Raw genomic sequence first — 18,024 nt, 5'->3', positions numbered from 1 at the left:
TAGTTCTCTCAGTTCGATAATGTTTGTAATACTATCCATTTTGTACATGGAGCGTTCTTGGTGTACAATCCTGATAATTCTTAAACCGATTCGAATATTAATGTGTTTAATGTTAAGTATTATGATTTCCATGATTTTAATAATTGCGTTAACCGGAAAGGTTCACGTGTGATTACATTAGAAAGGAATATCATGTCAATATAAACAGTCAAACCAATGAACTTCTATGGAACCGAATAGTCTATCAAAAGTCTACCAAACCTAACGTAAGAAATATGTATGTATTATGCTACGAATAATTTACCTAAAAGTCAAACCTTACTTCATAAATATCTCGTAATGTTATTTATAATCGGTGGTTTACACAACTCGAACACTAAGTAAACATATTTTATTATCTATATCACAGACTTGTTTGCCATAAATGAAGAAAAGTCTATGCTATACCAGGCTTTATAATCTACAATCCAAAGTTCAAGTATTGATAAGCCGCACAAAGAAACACTATTTACCGTAAACTGCACGTACGATAGTTTGCGTGCAAGACGACATAACATCTTTGTTAATCATCGGTTTCAGACAGAACGCAACGTTGTTGGTAAGTCATCTTAACCTCAATAAATTATAATAACTGCTGTTGTGGCGTAATCATATTTATTAGCTACTCAGTATGTTTTAAAATGTAATGTTAGAGGGAATTGTGGAAAATATATATGTTCAGTGGTAAATGCAATGGGCTTTGTACACACTAATTCGTAATTGTCAACGATAATTTGTCATATTGATCGTTGCTGAAAGTAACGTGAACATTAGACATACCTACAGCGGTAATGTTTTCTTGTTGTTGGTAAATTCTGTAATTTAGTTATATTTTTGCGTTATTGCGTATAAGTTTTACACATAATCTTCTATTAATTTGCAAACACTGCAATGTTCTGCGCATAGTGAGGTAGTAGTTCTTTCACCATGCGTCATGAAACCGTATTTTATAGATTATACTAAATCGGGTTAGGTTTAATATCTTATCTGCTTTCAATTGGCGTATCAATGATTAATTACAACTTGAAACACTCTGTTCATTTGAACTTTGATATTTCATAAAATGCTTGTTTCACTTTTGGTTTTCCATTTATTCATACGTCTAAGCAGTCAGAAAATCATTAACGTATGACTGCCACGTCAAATAATGACGTGAGCAAATTACAATTATAGAACAACTGGATCAGTCGTAACCAATTTCATCATATATTTATGAAAATAAACTCTCCTAGTGAATCTAAGTCAGTAGATTTTTGTTGATACCTAAGCATAACAAGAGCATTGTATTTTACAGGTAGCTAGGTTGTCTCTTATTTTATGTAATGACCTTAAACTAGATACTTTGAAGTTACTTGCGAGATTGCTCTGTACTGAGTTAATGACGTATGTCGTTTTGTACAGGGCACCACTGATATCTAACCACACATTGAATAAAGATAAACTCTCATTTCTCTGTGTTATTCCAAAGAGGGATCTTCCTTCGATTATACACATTTTGACATAATTTAGTACTACCTAGAAACAAATCTTAATGTGTACACTTTCACAGATGTAGGTTGCGTTGTTGCACTTATGACCTCCATATAATGTTACTATTGATAGATACAGTTAAGAAGCCGAAAACTACCATGATTTACAGTAGTACAGATACCTTCCATCGATTATCTGATAGATATAAATATTAACCATTGCAGTATCAGTACAAAGCAATAAGCGTCTTCCAAAATTCCTTAAAGTGTGGGTATGGTTGGCAGACAGTGACTTATATACTGTTGTTCACGTTACTGAAGCAAAACAAAGCAAAACAAGCCTGGCGTTTTTGTATGTTATGCTGGTCTCTCGGATTATCCCAGTAGGTAAATAGTTCAATCCCATGTTTTTTTTTTTTTCCCGAAGAAGATTTTACGATAATTTGAAACTTCAGACGAGGAAGTCAAGACTCGTCGATATATAAACACCATTCACTGATTTAACGATCGACATAGAATCACTTCGGTATTTCTGAGTAATTACAGTCTTGACATTTCTGGAAGAAAACGAAGTAATACAATGCGTTATGTACAAGCCATTAATAATTTTCTGAAACATTGGTAGGAGCAAAAAGATATTGCTCCATACCATTAAATCAAGCGCAATTAACACTACATTTTAAATCGAGTATGTCTTTTCAAAGGACTTGACAAACGGTATTTTAAGACTCGGATGTAATATAACATCTTTTTGTGAGAGATATTGCTTATATATGGTTTAGTTACCTCATGCAACTTTTCATATTCACATCGAATAGTTTGCAGTATATCACTACACGGAGGTCTCATGGTGTGGTTCTTTTGCCAGCAAGACACCATAACTCGAAACCTGATGAAAGTTGAGAATTGAAAGCTAGTAAAAGATTGGACTAATACCTAACAAATTAATACAGAAAAACGTAAGGATGATTGTTACTTGTTACAAACTTCACAAAAAAAGTAATTTAGCCATATATATATATATATATATATATATATATATATATATATATATATATATATATATATATATATATATATATATATATATATATATATAAATATATATATGTATATATATATATATATATATATATATATATATATATATATATATATATATATATATATATATATATATATATATATATATATATATATATATATATGCTCAAGGTTAACGTATATGTATACTATATCGTGTATTTGCTCTACCTCTATGAATTGGCACTTTTGCAGCAGGAAGTGAACAAGTGAATCTTTGTTGTACTAACGTACTACACTGCAATTATACACAAATGCGTTCAGTATGCTGAGTTATAGGACATAAATATTTCATAAACATGTCTTTCATAGTCTTCTTACATTCACAATAAACATTTAAGTGGAGTCACCAAACTACTTTAAGATATTACGAGAATTACAGTTAAGAACCAATAAATCGTAACTCTGGAAACTAGTCGTGCACTTAGAACTACAGTTATTTGGCCTGTTATATTTATGAAGTATGTTTAACTATGCAAAAGAAGGATATTTGTATTCTTTTTCCATTTCGGCTGTTTTTAGTTAATATTATTGTGTATATTGTATTCGGCAACACTATTTAGATGAAGCTAGTAAAGAATATTCGTCTTCCTTACATATTTTTTGGACAAACGTACGGTCTTGATAACATAAACCCGTCAAGAACCTTCGCTTTGATATCTTCTTGGGAGATACCAGCAAACGGTATTTTACCTTGCAAGAAAAGTAAAGCACATGTGAGAATAACATATGAATAACTAATCAGTGTTTTTAGATGAAAATACATGAAGGTAACTACTATTCTCACCCCCCCCCCCCCCCGTAAAAAGTGAAATTTGACAATCTTAAATTGGTTGGTTCAAAAGTAATTCAGTTTATGAAATATTACCTATCGACAGAAGCTCCCACAAGAAAACGGAAAAGTTCCAAGAATCACTCTTCAGAAAGTATTTGTCAAGAAGTAATATCTCTGTAGCCATCCATGCCGTAGGGGGATTTTTCTGTATACAAAATGGATTAATAATAATACAATCATAAAATAAAACATTAGAAAATAGTGAGGCCTTTCAAATCCCCAAAACGAGAAATTTCCTGCGTATTTCGTAAAACCTACTTAATTATGCATCTTTTATTCCTCTGTGAGAGAGAGCTTTTAATATTAGACAAAATAAGAAATTATTTAAAGAAATGAATATATAGCTCATGAGTGGTGATAAGTATGAATAAAAAGTATTTTGAATTAACTTGCTTTTTAATATCATAGCATTACCTTTTTCATCAAATGTTGGATTCTCTCCATACATAGGTTATTTGGATAAATATCGTATAATTTGCAGGAGCATTGAGGCGTCATCAGTACCTTTCTCAAAGAGAGTGCTGGATGACAAAACTACGAGAGAAATGTAAATTTGGTTTGATGTTATGGAAAGAGCATTAAAACATCATAAAACGCCTTAGCCACTGTGGACCACGTAAAGATGAAATTAAAGGGATCAATGTATTATATTCTTATAAAAATATTTAGATTGCCAAATATTGTCTTACCTAAAACAATTGTATAAAGGAAATGCAAAAGGACACATCGTTATATTTGCAACTAGGTTCTTCATAATAAACAGGAATCATCTGAGGCTGCATTGGACATTGCGCATTCCCATTAACTGCGCCTGGTATAACTCAAGCAATGTACGAGACCGTAGGTTATACCCCTTGAATGTACTGCAAATAAATATTTGGTAACCCTATTCATTCATACAAAACATTAAATAAACATATATTTCTTCTCAGAATGTTACCCTTGAATATACCAACTATATTCTCGAAAGGTTACCACTTTGTAAGAATAGGGTAAATTTGGGCGTATCTGTTATACGTTACGTAAGTGATAATATCGAAGGTGTCCTCACATTGTCAAATCAACTGTGTTTTATATATATATATATATATATATTACTGTACGTGTTTGATGCATTTCCTTGAATCTATGTATTCAGGACATTTGAACATTGCCTCCATTGGGTACAGTTAAGTTTGTTAGTTCTTTTCGAAGCCTCGCATAACTTCTGATAACATTACTTACGTTAGACGTTTTACTTCATATCGATGAACTTTAAACGCAATTAAGTTAATCTGCTGCGTTTACTTTGAATTAGATTATGTATCTAGATGGACCGGGATATAACAAACCGATTTGATCTTGTTATGTAACTTATATTCATCTGTCGTTGAGACTATACCGTGCATTAGTGATATGTTAATGTATCGTCAGCTGACGATCACGGACGATCAATCATATTCGACCATGTTTAACACGTATGAATAAACACAAATTACAAACTTTTGGCTTGTCTAAATACACGCTTATCATAAAATGTCAATCACTGAAGTATGGTAAAGTACCTTCTGAGAAGCGAGATAATGCATTGCTTGGGAAATGTTTACTGCGAAGATGAGTAATTCCTTCAAAACGGGTCGGTAAAAATAAGATAGCTGTCTCTTGATAGTTTTATTAATACGTGATTTTTTCCGGAAATGATTCATCACATGGTCTTGAAGAGTTCCACATCTCATCTTTTCATAGAAGAGACCAAACGGAACTAGAGAAACAAGCTCAAATTATATTATGCATGTTTATAGTATAAGCAAAGCATTAAAATAGAATTCATTATACACCCCAGCATTATAACATGCCTTATTGTCGACATTACCCAATTCGGTCATAAAATGGATATATTAATAGATAAGTACTTGTCTGTGTTGATATGTGTAAAAGTTTCACAAATCCCTCGCCCATTTGAAACGATGATAAGCTCTCGGCAAGGACTTTGAGAGTCGTATAGTCGCCAATTGTTGCATTGTCTGAAAGAAATCAATAACGACCCATTTTCAAATACTCGCCTTGTGTAAAATAATATTATACTTTAAGTTGAAACAATGGAACAATAAAATAAATAATGTTGGCATGTCCGGATTATTTTGAGTTTTCTTTCGAAATCAAATACTGAAAGTTCATTTCTTAGCCGTTCACACGAATCTACAAATTGCGTAATTAAAATTAATTTTCTTTTTTGCTCAAGAGATGCTATATACCTGATAGCTTCTTTGCGAAACAATCCATTTTATTGGAACCATCAACCGACATGTGAGCATTCCAATATTCAAAGGGTAGACCAGACAGCACTTGTTCGTTCAGGATCGGTTTGAGAAGAAGGCGATTTGTATCTGGATGTAGACAAAAAAACGAACAGAGGCCAACATATAATCATTGCCAACTCGTACTACTCACAAGAAACTCGTTTAAGAAGTGAAGCTTCCATTTACAGTTTAATTAACTCGTTTATGAAATACCATTATTACAAAATTCAACACAATGAACTGCTATAAAGAATCAAGTTAAAATAACGTAGCAACGTACGTCACCTGTTAAATTTGTCTGTACAATGTATTCCAAACTCATTGTTCTAGTAGTTTCATCGACCATTCCTACGTAACACACGTTATCTTCCATTTCAATGCTGGGTGTAAATCTGAAGGTTAATGTACATACAAATGGACATTAAGTTACTTGTCTTGTTGCGCCAAGGGCAAATGGTTAGCTCACTACACTTCACAGTGATATTGCGTAGTCTAAAAGCCATCGCTAAAGGAATTACAAATATCACTTTGCTTGAAACCCGAATGAACTATGCACTTTGCTGCAGATTTTTAGAAACACATGTTTAAGGAAACGTTTACAAGAAATTATTCATCAGTATACAGTTAGATTAAAATTACTTTGTCGCGTATAATACGAAGGAAACTAATATTTGTGTAAGAACTCACAACAGTATTCGAAATTGGTAATTTCAATGTTACACACTTTTTCAGACTCAAATTACTCGAGATTGTGAATTTTCTGTTAACCCATAAAATATGAGAGAAACATTTAGAAAGGTATGATTCAAAAGATTCCAATATCGTTTTAAGAATTCGATATTCAGTGATTGAAATAACGCTGTTCTGATTTTTGAAATTTGGCACAACGTGCGCAACACTACTATGTATATGTATATATATATATATATATATATATATATATATATATATATATATATATATATATATATATATATATATATATATATATACCATATCGTTACAACGCAGAAAGATGTTGAGTGGGATTTGGCTTTAAGTTTGGATCAAACTTACGTTTTCGCAGGGAGCAAATTACCAAGGGAGCAAGAGTACAGCCTACCGCTAGAGAAATCACTCCAACGGTGATGATTATCTGTATACAGGAAAACAAAATAAGTTAACTGTATGAAACCTTGCAAAATGGATTATTATCAAACATCAGTGAATGAGGTACTATATCATATGAGATTATTTCATTGAGAAGCGATTATTTTTACTTTCATGTCTATCTTTTTCATTTTGTTCCATCATAAAAATAAGGACTTGGTGCTCTCAACAATAACTCAAAATAATGAAAAACTTATTTTAGATATATGTCATTTTGAAACGGAAAGAAACAACTCTGTTTACCTGTTGTCGGAGGCACTGTATCTATCATAACGAGAAATGGAGAAAATATTGTTCTCTTAAATTACTTCGAACTCCATTTTGATTTTTTTCGAATCGTCTGATCAAACTAGTAATATTGCTTAAATTCTTTCTTGGAAATTGCAAATGACCTTGGAACAAATAGTTGTAAATGATTAGAACCACGTAGTAGTTTCCCTACATGTAACAACATATATCATATTTTGTGCATGATTTTTATCTGTCACAAATGAGATGGAATTGTTGACATTCCTTGTATACATATCAGTTTAATATTGATCATTGTATTAGACTATTTTAAGAAGTCGTTCACATTAAGTTAAAAAAATCAGGTTAATTGATACCGGAGGCATCACCTGTTGAAGACTTACGAAGACTTTACCAACGTCTTGCTGCACAGTTAACCATATTTTATCTCTATTGCACTAGATCTTAATATGATTGGTGATTTTGAAAACAAACTATTTATTGCAACAATTATACAAGAAAAATACTCACATAAAGTGTTTCTCACATTGCCGTTTGCTACCACTGCCACTAAAACTTGAGTGCTACCTCTAGCACACGATAAAAACACACACTTGTTGTAATTCAATGTTATTAAAAGATAATCTTAATTAGATTTGTTATTGAATACTAATTTACCATATGGATCTCCCTGATCATTTTATTTGTCTGCGGAGAAGGGCAAAGTGTCAAAAGCAAATGTGTGTCGCATCCAGCACACGATAAACACATACTTAAAAAAAAATGTTGTATTGTTATTAAAACGGAATCTTAACAACATTTAATATTGGAAATGAGTTTACCATGTGGATCTTCCTGAGAATTGTTTTTATCTGCAGATAAAGAAAAAAACGTCAAACAAAATGGTGTCTCGTCCAGCCGACGATGGACACATACTTAATAAAAGCATAATGTATTATTAAAGGAAATCGAATTAGTGTTGTTATTAAAAATGAAATTACCATATGGATCTCTCTGATTAGTATCCATGTTTTAAGAAATATAACAGTTACGTTTCCTTCAATTGCCACTAAAGTATGAATATCACTAACAGCACAAATCGTTTCATAATTGTTAAGACTTGTTGTTATTTTTTCATTACGGAATTTTTTATTGAAGAAGAATTTACCAGGTTGATCTCCTGTACTTTCAACTTTGTCTGCACAGAAAAAAAAACAAACAAAAGCTAGCTGTATACTTTAAATTGACTATTAATATTTTATTGAAAATGCATCGGTTTGTTATGTTTTTTGTTTGGTCGTTTTCTAATTCATATTGCAATTAATTTAGATAAATTCAAAGTCGCTTACCTAATCAATAACATTTACTCACCGTCTATTTTACATATGAGTGTAAATTTGGCCAACACTTCAAGTCCCTGTTGACATCGAATAGAGGATTCATTCTCAGCGTCACAGGATTTCACACTTAACGAAGCATTCGTCTCATGGCAGTTGTTAACGCTTACTCCTTTACGTTTTCCCAAATTCAAGTCTCCGTAAGCTATTCGAGTCTCAGCAATGAACCATATCACGTCAGGTTTCTGATAAACAGGGCAAACAAGGCAGACAGGATCCCAAGGCGAGACCTTACATACGGTGTTCTCAATACCATACATTTCTTCACACATTTCAGTTGTGTTTTCTTGTCCATCTGCAAAATGAAATGTACCGTAACTTCGTATTGACTTCTATTTTACTATTACATATTTATTAACAAATGTTTATGTACTAACTTACCGCAGACAATCAGCAATAGGCTGAGTGAAGAAAAAAATATTGCCCTTAATTCCGTCATTGTGTTCTTGGTAATGCAAACACTGTGTATCCGACAAAAGTGATTATCAGAAAATATTATCATGTAATGATGTAAAAGTGAAATCAGATTAGTAATAGTTTCATTCAGTGACGCGTTATAACAGAGACTGTCAACTATCATGTGATTTATTATTAACTACTTTTTTACTAACGTTCCTAGCGGTCGATGCATTGATTAACTTTAGTGTATGATTTTATTATCATAGATCGAATGAAATACTTTTTTTTGTTGCGTTTATGACCTGCAGAAACGTTTCTCAGAGCACATTTATAAGTAGGACTTGGTACAGTCATCCACTCATAGCTAATAATGCCAGATTAATTATTATGTTACAGTTCTTGGATCCATACAAGAGTTTCAGAAATGTTATGAACTGTATGTCGTTCCGTTAGGTAACGAATTCAACATTTTTTTTGTCTAGTAATCTTGAAGTAGCAAAATAGCAAATCTCCCTAACTTTTATGACAACATCTCATTTGATGTACCCGACTAAAGGTAAGGTCCAAGCAAGGAAGAACAGGAAATTGTAAACTTTCTGTTCTCAACTGACGTCGTCGAATAGGTTTTTCAAGGTTACTTATAATACGTACACTATTTATCTATCCTAATGAACCAGAGATGCTATATCGACAAATTATCTAATTTTCGAAATAATAAGAGAGGTTGCATAGAAAACAAAATGGTTGTCACTAATTAGAAACGTCAAAATGACAAACTTCTGTTGTGGCACTTCTAATATACTACCGATTGGCGCAGAAGTAAGTCAGAGATATTTCTGTTAATGTTCAACAACTACCACTAACTCATAATTTTGAATTTTATAAAGTGTAATCAAGATGTTGATATAAAAAAAGTCAAAGTAAGCACCGCCTATTCATCCTTCGACACAATTCAGCAATAACTTATGGTTACAATGATGTTCAGATGTGTCAGACATGTTTCTTTCAGAGTATAGTTTGTTAATATCTTTACAATTCAAATTATATTGGATGTGGAATTATCACTGAATAAATCAATCAGAAGTTTGTTTGGTGACAATGTAACGGTAGTATTGGTAGCGACGTTAATAGTTTTGGTTAACTTGAGGACGAAGGCGAAGATGACTTAAGTGATAACGGTAACTATAACTATTATGATTATAATAAAATTTTGTTTCCTTTATTTTCATTTTCATTTCTTTTCTTGGTGTTCTTTTCTGATAACTGTAACTGATTGAATTTTAAAATGTTCAAGTCGTTACGCCGCACATCGAATTATGCGTTGAGTTTCATAACAGGTTACCCAATTAAATTTCCAAATAAAAAGCGTTTTCTTGTACATTCCACGTTTTCTATATAGATAGATTGATACATACATACACACACGCATATATATATATATATATATATATATATATATATATATATATATATATATATATATATATATTAACGGCATGATATTTTATGATAGGTTTGTATTGAATTTACATGCAATCTTATAAGCGTTATCTTGGTAGCAAGAACATGTGCATTTCTTTATATGTAAAGAAGAAATACCAAATACGTAGAAAATATTACAAAATTGTCGAAGCCTTCCCACTTATATAGAGTATCATACTATTTGATAAAATATTAAAAAAAAACAGATGTAAACAAATATTAAAAGTCCACATGATGTAAAAAAGTTAAATATCAAACTTTGTTTGTGCAAAGAAGCTTTTTTTGAAAATGGCTGTATTCCTTGACCATGGCACCGACGGGCTCAATATTTGGGGACAATATTCCGGGAAATATAATGCAATGGCAATTGACCTTAAGAAACAAAGCGCAGAAGATAAAAAAAGAAAAAACAGGTTAACTGATTATGTTTTCAAACAAAAAGCGTTTTCATAAACATACAACATACTTAACGTAATGCCGAAGGACTCTAAACTTTAACCTTTTTGAAAATAACACAAAAGGGGGAAACCGTATACTTTGGCCATTATGCACATATCAAACTGAAAAAATGGTGGATACCCACAAGTTTTGGTGAACACCAGAATCTACATATTAATATTGCATTAATTCACGTAAAAGCTTAAAGAACAAATGTTCAATGGATTTCAACGGGGAAAAATTTACACAAATTTATGCAAGTTATTGAAATTGTGTGGTAAAGTGTTTTTAATGTTTAACGCATACTTCGGTGGCTAAAGTAGATTGCTTAAAAAATCGTTGGAAATTATCAACACGAAATACTGACTGTTGTTTCTTTCTTACCTTTTTCAATAGTGACTCCAACATTACCTGTGATAGCGCTTACATATGACCATACCTGTGGCGAGTTCATCATAACAGTTCAAACTTCCCAACCTAGCAGCTTAACGTGTTACTTTAACACAGTGTCCCTAAACAAACATTTGTCTTCGAATGTGACAATAACTCGAGCAACATACAGCGAGACATCTCTAGAAACCAAGAAGGATAATAACACATATACTTCTTTTATGTTTAAAACTGTAGTCTACAAAGTTAAACAGAAGATTACCAACGGAGAGATGTCTATTCAAAGTGCATTTGGTAAGTTTTTATATTAGTCACATGTACATTCTGTCAAACTTCCTGTTTAATCGTAGCTTGATATAGGCAAGACTATATTTCAGATCATGGTCAGAACAATTTTGCATGGTCGTCGAGTTTATAAATGACTAAGATTGGACATGTTTATAAAATAGAATCAGTTGCTAGATTTGTTTTATCTGTAGTGTGTAGCATTGCTTTGGCATATGCCTATCTAGAGAAACATGTAATGGAACACACGTGACATATGTCGTCAATGACGACGATGGTAGCAGAAGTAGGTATGAGACCAGACTTTTCTTTTGTAAATTATCTTTTTAACGCCTATTTGGCCATTTTTTAAATATAAGTTTAATAGATTAATGCTTCCTATTAGTTTAGTTTAGTAGAAATATAGGATCAGGACGGACACTCAAGTCCCCATCAATGACCCTATGGAAAGGAAAAAAACTGAAGACAAACACTCAGACCCGATTACAATGCTTAAAGTGCTTGTCCAAAGCATTCTTAAACCCATTGACACTACTTGCAAGTACAACTTTCTCAGGCAAATCGTTCCACTCATTCACAACCCTAATAAAAAAAATATGCCGATTATTAATCCTACTTTGTGTCTTTTGGAGTTTAAGACAATGACCTCTGGTACAACTACTATTAGCAAACATGAAAAAGTCAGTGAAGGATCAATTGTCAAAACCATACACAAGCTTGAAAACCTGAATTAAGTCACCACGTAACCTCCTAAGCTCTAGTGTGGTGAGATTCAACATTTGTAACCGCATATAATAAGAAACACCCTTTAAAGAACTATTCATCCTAACAGCCCTCCTCTGGACCTCTTTGCGTACTTCCTTATCCTTAGTAAAATATGGTTTCCAAGCTTGCTCAGCATACTCGATATGAGGCCTAACCAACTACTTATATAGCCTAACAACTATGTCCTCTTTAAGAAAACTGAAGTTCCTCTTGATCATACCTAAGACCCTATTTCCTCTTTTAGCAGCTTCGCGACAATGTTTAAAAGGTTGCAAAGATGAGTCAATGTAGATACCTAGGTCTCTTTCAACAATTGAAAACCTCCTGCAACTCCTCACATTTAAGTTTACTACTACCAATATGCATCAGCTTGCATTGATTGCTAACGATTTGTTGGAGTATAAGCGACATCGACTTATGTTCACAGAGGCTATTTATAAACTCCCGTTTTAACATTTCTGCACATTTTAAAATTGTAGTATTATTGCACCCACCTTTTTCTTGATGGTAACTTTATTTACTAGGAGATTGAATCGACAGTATGAAATTAGAGACTTGAGCTATGCGCTATTGCACAATTGCCGCAATTTGAGTTGAGCTGGTCACGTGAATGACGTCATATCAGTAAATAGTGAATCTCTCTTTGATTGTAGTTACTTTGCAATTAGTCAGTCTTGAACATATGTAAACAAAATGCAGAAAATGTAAACATATCGGATTATATATGCATTGCAAGATATAAAGGAAAAATTTACGACATTTATGCGTGCTTATACATAGCTAGCTCGTAACATGCTAATCAAAAAATCTTATATATGATTTAAGGGGCTTAAGTTATACAAGCAACCCAACCTCGCACTACACGATGTATGTAACACATCGTCAATGTCATCGTCATTGCTAACGGAATCATTATTAGCACTATTAGATATGTGCATGTCTAGTTGTATCTGTATGACCGCACATATTGATGTTCTAGAAATTACTGTTGATAGGAAGTTCCCTGCCGTTCGGCAAGCACGTTAAGTTTTATGCAATTGGCCATTCTGTAAATATACTGTAATTAGTCAACTAAGTTATCAAAACAAAATGTAGTACATAGTAGGCAAATGTCTACATTACCTGATACCCGATAACTAGATATACGGATATATACATGGAATATAGGATGAGATATATTCAAACATACGTGTACACGAGTGACACAGGAGCACATTAACCACGTGATCCACCCTGCGCACAGCTACAGTTTAAGACATTTCTTACAAATTAAATACGTTTATAGCCCTTTGATAATGATTCGTATTACGCATTTTCAGTTTACTTAAACAATAATAAGAAAATTGTTCGACTTCCTGGATAGTGTGTTTACAAAATCTGAACATATTTTTGTATCGTTATGTCATCTTCATTTCAGAAGCGTAAGGGAAACGATTTAATAAGTATTTGCACTTCTTTTTTTTGCGCTTCTCTGCAAAAGGTACAATACGATAGCAGTATGATGTAACCATGTTAATATCACTTGTATTTGTATATGTGGCTGGTTTGCTGGATGGATGGCTGGTGGATGGATAAATGCCTTCTTAATAGTGACTTTCTATCTTATTTATCAGACAATCGTGCTAACGAAGACATCATCACGGCTAGCATATTTCTGATCGATGTGATATGTGGCATCCCAATAACAGGGGTCTTTTGCTTAGGACTATGGAAGTGGTGTCGTAAACAAGGTAGCTGTTTTAATAGTTTTGCATACTATAATTTGTTGTTGTTCCCTAAATACATATTAGCTGGCTTAATATTAGCTTATGTCACAGTAGGGCAATTCCCCAACCACGTATACGATGTGTTCCCTGTGTTACCATACGAGAGGTGACTTCTCTTAAGTAGTTATCATGTTCATACGTATACCAATTTTCGTTCCGTTTTCTTCCTGTTGTTGAGACGTGCTAATTGGGTGTTATAATGAATACTTCAGGTCTCCTTATGTATCATGCTTTTGCTAGGTTTTTTCTCTATCATTAAAGTAGTCAATGTAATTTTGTAAACGTTTACGATTGTTCGATTCTATTACAGGTACGTTGAAACGAGATTTAAAGCAGAGCTACATTCCCTTAAGAGGAATTTGGTGCAGTGATAGCACTTACCAGATAACGTTGCATAAAATAACAAGTGGACAAGGAAATATAGCAGCAAACAACGACGATATACTTCTTCACCATTTCTGCCGGGGCGACCATTATAAACGAGTGTTATTTTGTGGAGAACGTGGTATTGGCAAATCACACTTATTCCAGAACATAGCAAGGAGGTGGATGAATGGAGAAATTCTTCAAGATTATATTTTGATATACCTTCAGCTTGATTATGTTCCCAAAGGCGCTAATATATTGGAGGAAATCTTAACAAAATTGAGATATAAAATATCTGAGGAAGCTTTCCAAACACTACACAATGATTTAACAAGTAAAAAAAGCATTGTAATGTTAGATGGAATTAACAATTGGTCAAGGCTTAGTATCACTTCATCGAGTCTTCACAATGTATATAAACATAATCTAACTGTAGAAGAGCTTTTGGATCCTGAAGTTAGCAAGTACGAGAAAATGAAAATCTGGATAACTTCCGATGATGAAGAACTTTTTCACGAACATACTACTCGGGTAAAACTGCAGGGGTTTAATAAACAACAAATGAAAGACTTTTTCGGAATTGAGATGCATGGAAAAATGTGGAAAATATTAAAAGTTGTAGAGGGAATACGACAACGATGGGCTGCTGAAACACCTCTGCAAAAAATGTTAGATAACTTTAAAAAGGATCAGAACATTTACGATAATCTTGACCGCACTATTTCTCCATTAATTGCTAAGTTGTTTCAGTCAGTCTACTTAAATACTAACGGAAGTACAAAACTAAAGTTTTTCAATTTTTTTGAAGAGGGTAAAACCGTCACGTTTATTACGCAATCTACAAACTTTGATATATTAGCATGTTTACTAGAAGTAGGAACAAAAGACAAAGAGGAATACAAACTATATGCTAGAAAGTTACAAATGAGGAAGCTGGTGTTCAGAAAAAGCACAAGTGATTACTACAAACAAGCGATACTGCTTTTATTGACGACTCTCAATGAAACAAGTGTAAGTGGTTTATATATCTACATTGATCTAATTTTCATCTTATTTTTTTGTCATTGCGATATAATTAAAACGAAGCGATTGTTTGTTTAAGACATAAAACTGTATGTTGACGAGTTAAACACACATTATTTTAGACAAAACCGTGTCTTTTTTACTCGTTTGGTACAACAGAGAAATCTTGTTGCATCAAAGTCTCCGAATTATATTTGTACTTATGAAGTTAAGTAAATCCCAGAAAGAAGAAACTGAAAATGATGGAATTTACCCTGCGTCGTTTACATTATTTAAAATTCAGATAAAAGAACTATTTATTTTAATTCACATCTGACGTTAATATAGATATATAGAAATATGGTAATTAAATGTAAATCTATTATTTCATGCAAACAGGTAAAGCTCGACTCGTTGGAGATATATGATGATAACCCGATCCGTCTGCTTAGCTATTTACCAAAGGTTGAAAATCCAGTAGACTTTTACAACCCTCGGTTTTCGCAAGATCCAGATTACACACAAATTGCAAATACTAATAAAATACGGTAAGTTTTTAGCCTTTGGTGTATGCTAATGCATAGCATGCAGTTCTTCATGAGAGTACTGATCTTAATAGTCGCAACAGGATGTCAATGACGAGTATACTGGTCAGATTGTTACTTATATAAATCTCTTTTTTCACAAATCTTTCAATATTCCAACTGATCATATATTTCAACACTGCGGTTACAATTTACTTTGCAAACGTGACTACCTCCATGTTATTTACTCATTATTTATCAATGAAAACTCGAACAATGCGCAAAAGTAAATAAAATAAGAATTCGTTCTTATATTTACGTTTTTTGTTTCTTTTTTATTCCCAGGATACGGAAAATTAAGAGCTCTTCATGAACATCTAAATTTTGGAAATATGAAAACGTGGAAGATACATAAATCAAGTATCTTAAAATACAGCTTGAAACCAGGGCGTCAATACCAATTGAAAAATGGAGGGGGGGGGGAGGGTCGTGCGTATAAATCACTGAACATGGATAAAAGCTGAGGGAGCGCTCTGGTACAAAGCCTTTATCGGTTTGGTTCCAGTGGCCTTTTGTGTCCCTGATGGTGTCCAGGAGCGAAGCCACGTTGGGAGCGAGGTGCGGACTCCGGTCTAGGAATCTACAAGGGTGTTTATGTTTGCTGCTGATTTATATGTCAGACATATATCTATATTTTAACAAAAGTCACATCGGATAAGTGATAAGACTTAAATTAATATTCTATTTAACATCCGGGTATAACCTAGAGCCTTCATCACAATTAATAAAATTGAAACTTATAACAAAGGGGAAACATTCTTAAACTTTGCACACAAGAGTAAAATGATCTTATACCTACAGATGTTAACAAAATGCACACATAATAAGTACATTTAAAGCACACTATTGAGTATCTGGGCACATTCACGTTAGCAAAAAAATAAACATATAAAATATACTTCAGGGCTGTAGGGTTGAGTTGGGTACAATCTCTAGAGGGCAGTTGAGAAACATCGAGAAGCATTATGTATCGTCAAAATGTTACATAGTGCTGCTTTTTGATGTGCGTATAAACCATTACCTTTTCAAAGAAATTTGTAGTGGGTGGGCCATTCCCAAAAAGAGACCATCTCAACAATATGGGAGCAGAACGCCACCGTCAGTTGGCATGTAGCGTAGGAATTATTTATTTTGCCCAAAACGCTTCCCAACTTTCTGAAAATAGCACTTCACAGACCATGTAAGTGGCAGCTAAACATTTTAAATTTTCATGTTTTAGAATTTTACACTGCTTTACAGCTCTGCTTTATTCATTGTAATTGAAATATAACAATACGCCAGGGAATGCCGATGGGAATTTAATATGTAAATTAATATTTAGATTTGATTTATTAATATTTGCTTTACATGCAAACAATGTTACCGATACTGTGTTGGGGAGGGGTTGTGGTAAATGAGCTGAGTGGGTGGGACCTGTAGGGGACTGTGTGCCTCAACCTTCTTAGTTAAAACATTGGGGCAATGATATAGGGGCTAATAATGAAACTGATAGGGCTATTAAAACATACAGACGCAAAGATCAATTTATGAAACATAGTTTTACATTAGACCACTGCACTGTACACGCAAAATTATACAGTATTAATGTAAGGAGCTCACTACGTGTATTGTTATTCTAACAACACTCGTAAAAACCAAAGCAAACCCATGGTCATCGTATCAGCGGTCGTGCAAATACGTGATGAACGTTTAAAATAAAACCTTTATATGTTCTTAATGAACTTCATTCCTACAATATGTGCCTATATAATCTTGATGTTGCACGCCACTGACTAATGAAAACAAGAAGTGATTCCGCTAAACTAACTTAAATTGCGCATACTATTGCTGTGCAGGGATTCACTTGATCGTAGGCCTACTGTCTTTTATGAAGTATATAGTCTTCCTACTCACCTACCCACCCCTCCTTCCTGCAGGCTACGGCCTGTACTTGGCATCGGTAAATTATACATGAATATTATATTTTTGTGAACATAATTATAATTATGTGCATAACTAACACACTACAACTTGAGGTATAATAAGCTACATGGTTATAACAACAGCGTGACTAGCAGCTTAGCACCCA

The 18,024-nt window shown here is 33.2% G+C and overlaps 2 protein-coding genes across 4 annotated transcripts; one reads left to right on the top strand and one right to left on the bottom strand.

Annotated features, from left to right (window-relative positions):
* Nucleotides 1–476: 476 nt before the first annotated feature.
* On the top strand, nt 477–17,905 carry LOC139977696 (uncharacterized). Its single transcript, XM_071987207.1, has 7 exons — nt 477–598; nt 9,275–9,331; nt 11,195–11,482; nt 13,852–13,968; nt 14,315–15,381; nt 15,772–15,920; nt 16,242–17,905. Exons 3-7 carry the CDS (start codon nt 11,410–11,412, stop codon nt 16,267–16,269), a joined length of 1,434 nt encoding a protein of 477 aa, XP_071843308.1. The 5' UTR covers nt 477–598; nt 9,275–9,331; nt 11,195–11,409; the 3' UTR covers nt 16,270–17,905.
* On the bottom strand, nt 1,610–6,440 carry LOC139977697 (tyrosine kinase receptor Cad96Ca-like). 3 transcript variants are annotated; one of them, XM_071987209.1, is made up of 9 exons: nt 5,991–6,435; nt 5,661–5,792; nt 5,319–5,429; nt 4,971–5,167; nt 3,841–3,960; nt 3,460–3,571; nt 3,188–3,284; nt 2,295–2,397; nt 1,610–2,065 (listed from the first exon to the last, which is right to left on the bottom strand). In XM_071987209.1, the coding sequence occupies exons 1-9, from the start codon at nt 6,076–6,078 to the stop codon at nt 2,027–2,029; spliced, it is 999 nt and encodes a 332-aa protein (XP_071843310.1). In that variant the 5' UTR covers nt 6,079–6,435; the 3' UTR covers nt 1,610–2,026. The 3 variants fall into 3 exon arrangements, with proteins under 3 accessions (XP_071843310.1, XP_071843309.1, XP_071843311.1); XM_071987208.1 differs by lacking the exon at nt 1,610–2,065 and having other exon boundaries at nt 2,072–2,397; nt 5,991–6,437; XM_071987210.1 differs by lacking the exons at nt 1,610–2,065; nt 3,841–3,960 and having other exon boundaries at nt 2,072–2,397; nt 5,991–6,440.
* Nucleotides 17,906–18,024: the final 119 nt, after the last annotated feature.

This window comes from Apostichopus japonicus, chromosome 12 (assembly GCF_037975245.1).
Source record: "Apostichopus japonicus isolate 1M-3 chromosome 12, ASM3797524v1, whole genome shotgun sequence".
In the NCBI taxonomy this organism is placed as follows: domain Eukaryota; kingdom Metazoa; phylum Echinodermata; class Holothuroidea; order Aspidochirotida; family Stichopodidae; genus Apostichopus; species Apostichopus japonicus.
This window is presented reverse-complemented; position numbering and strand designations above follow the sequence as displayed.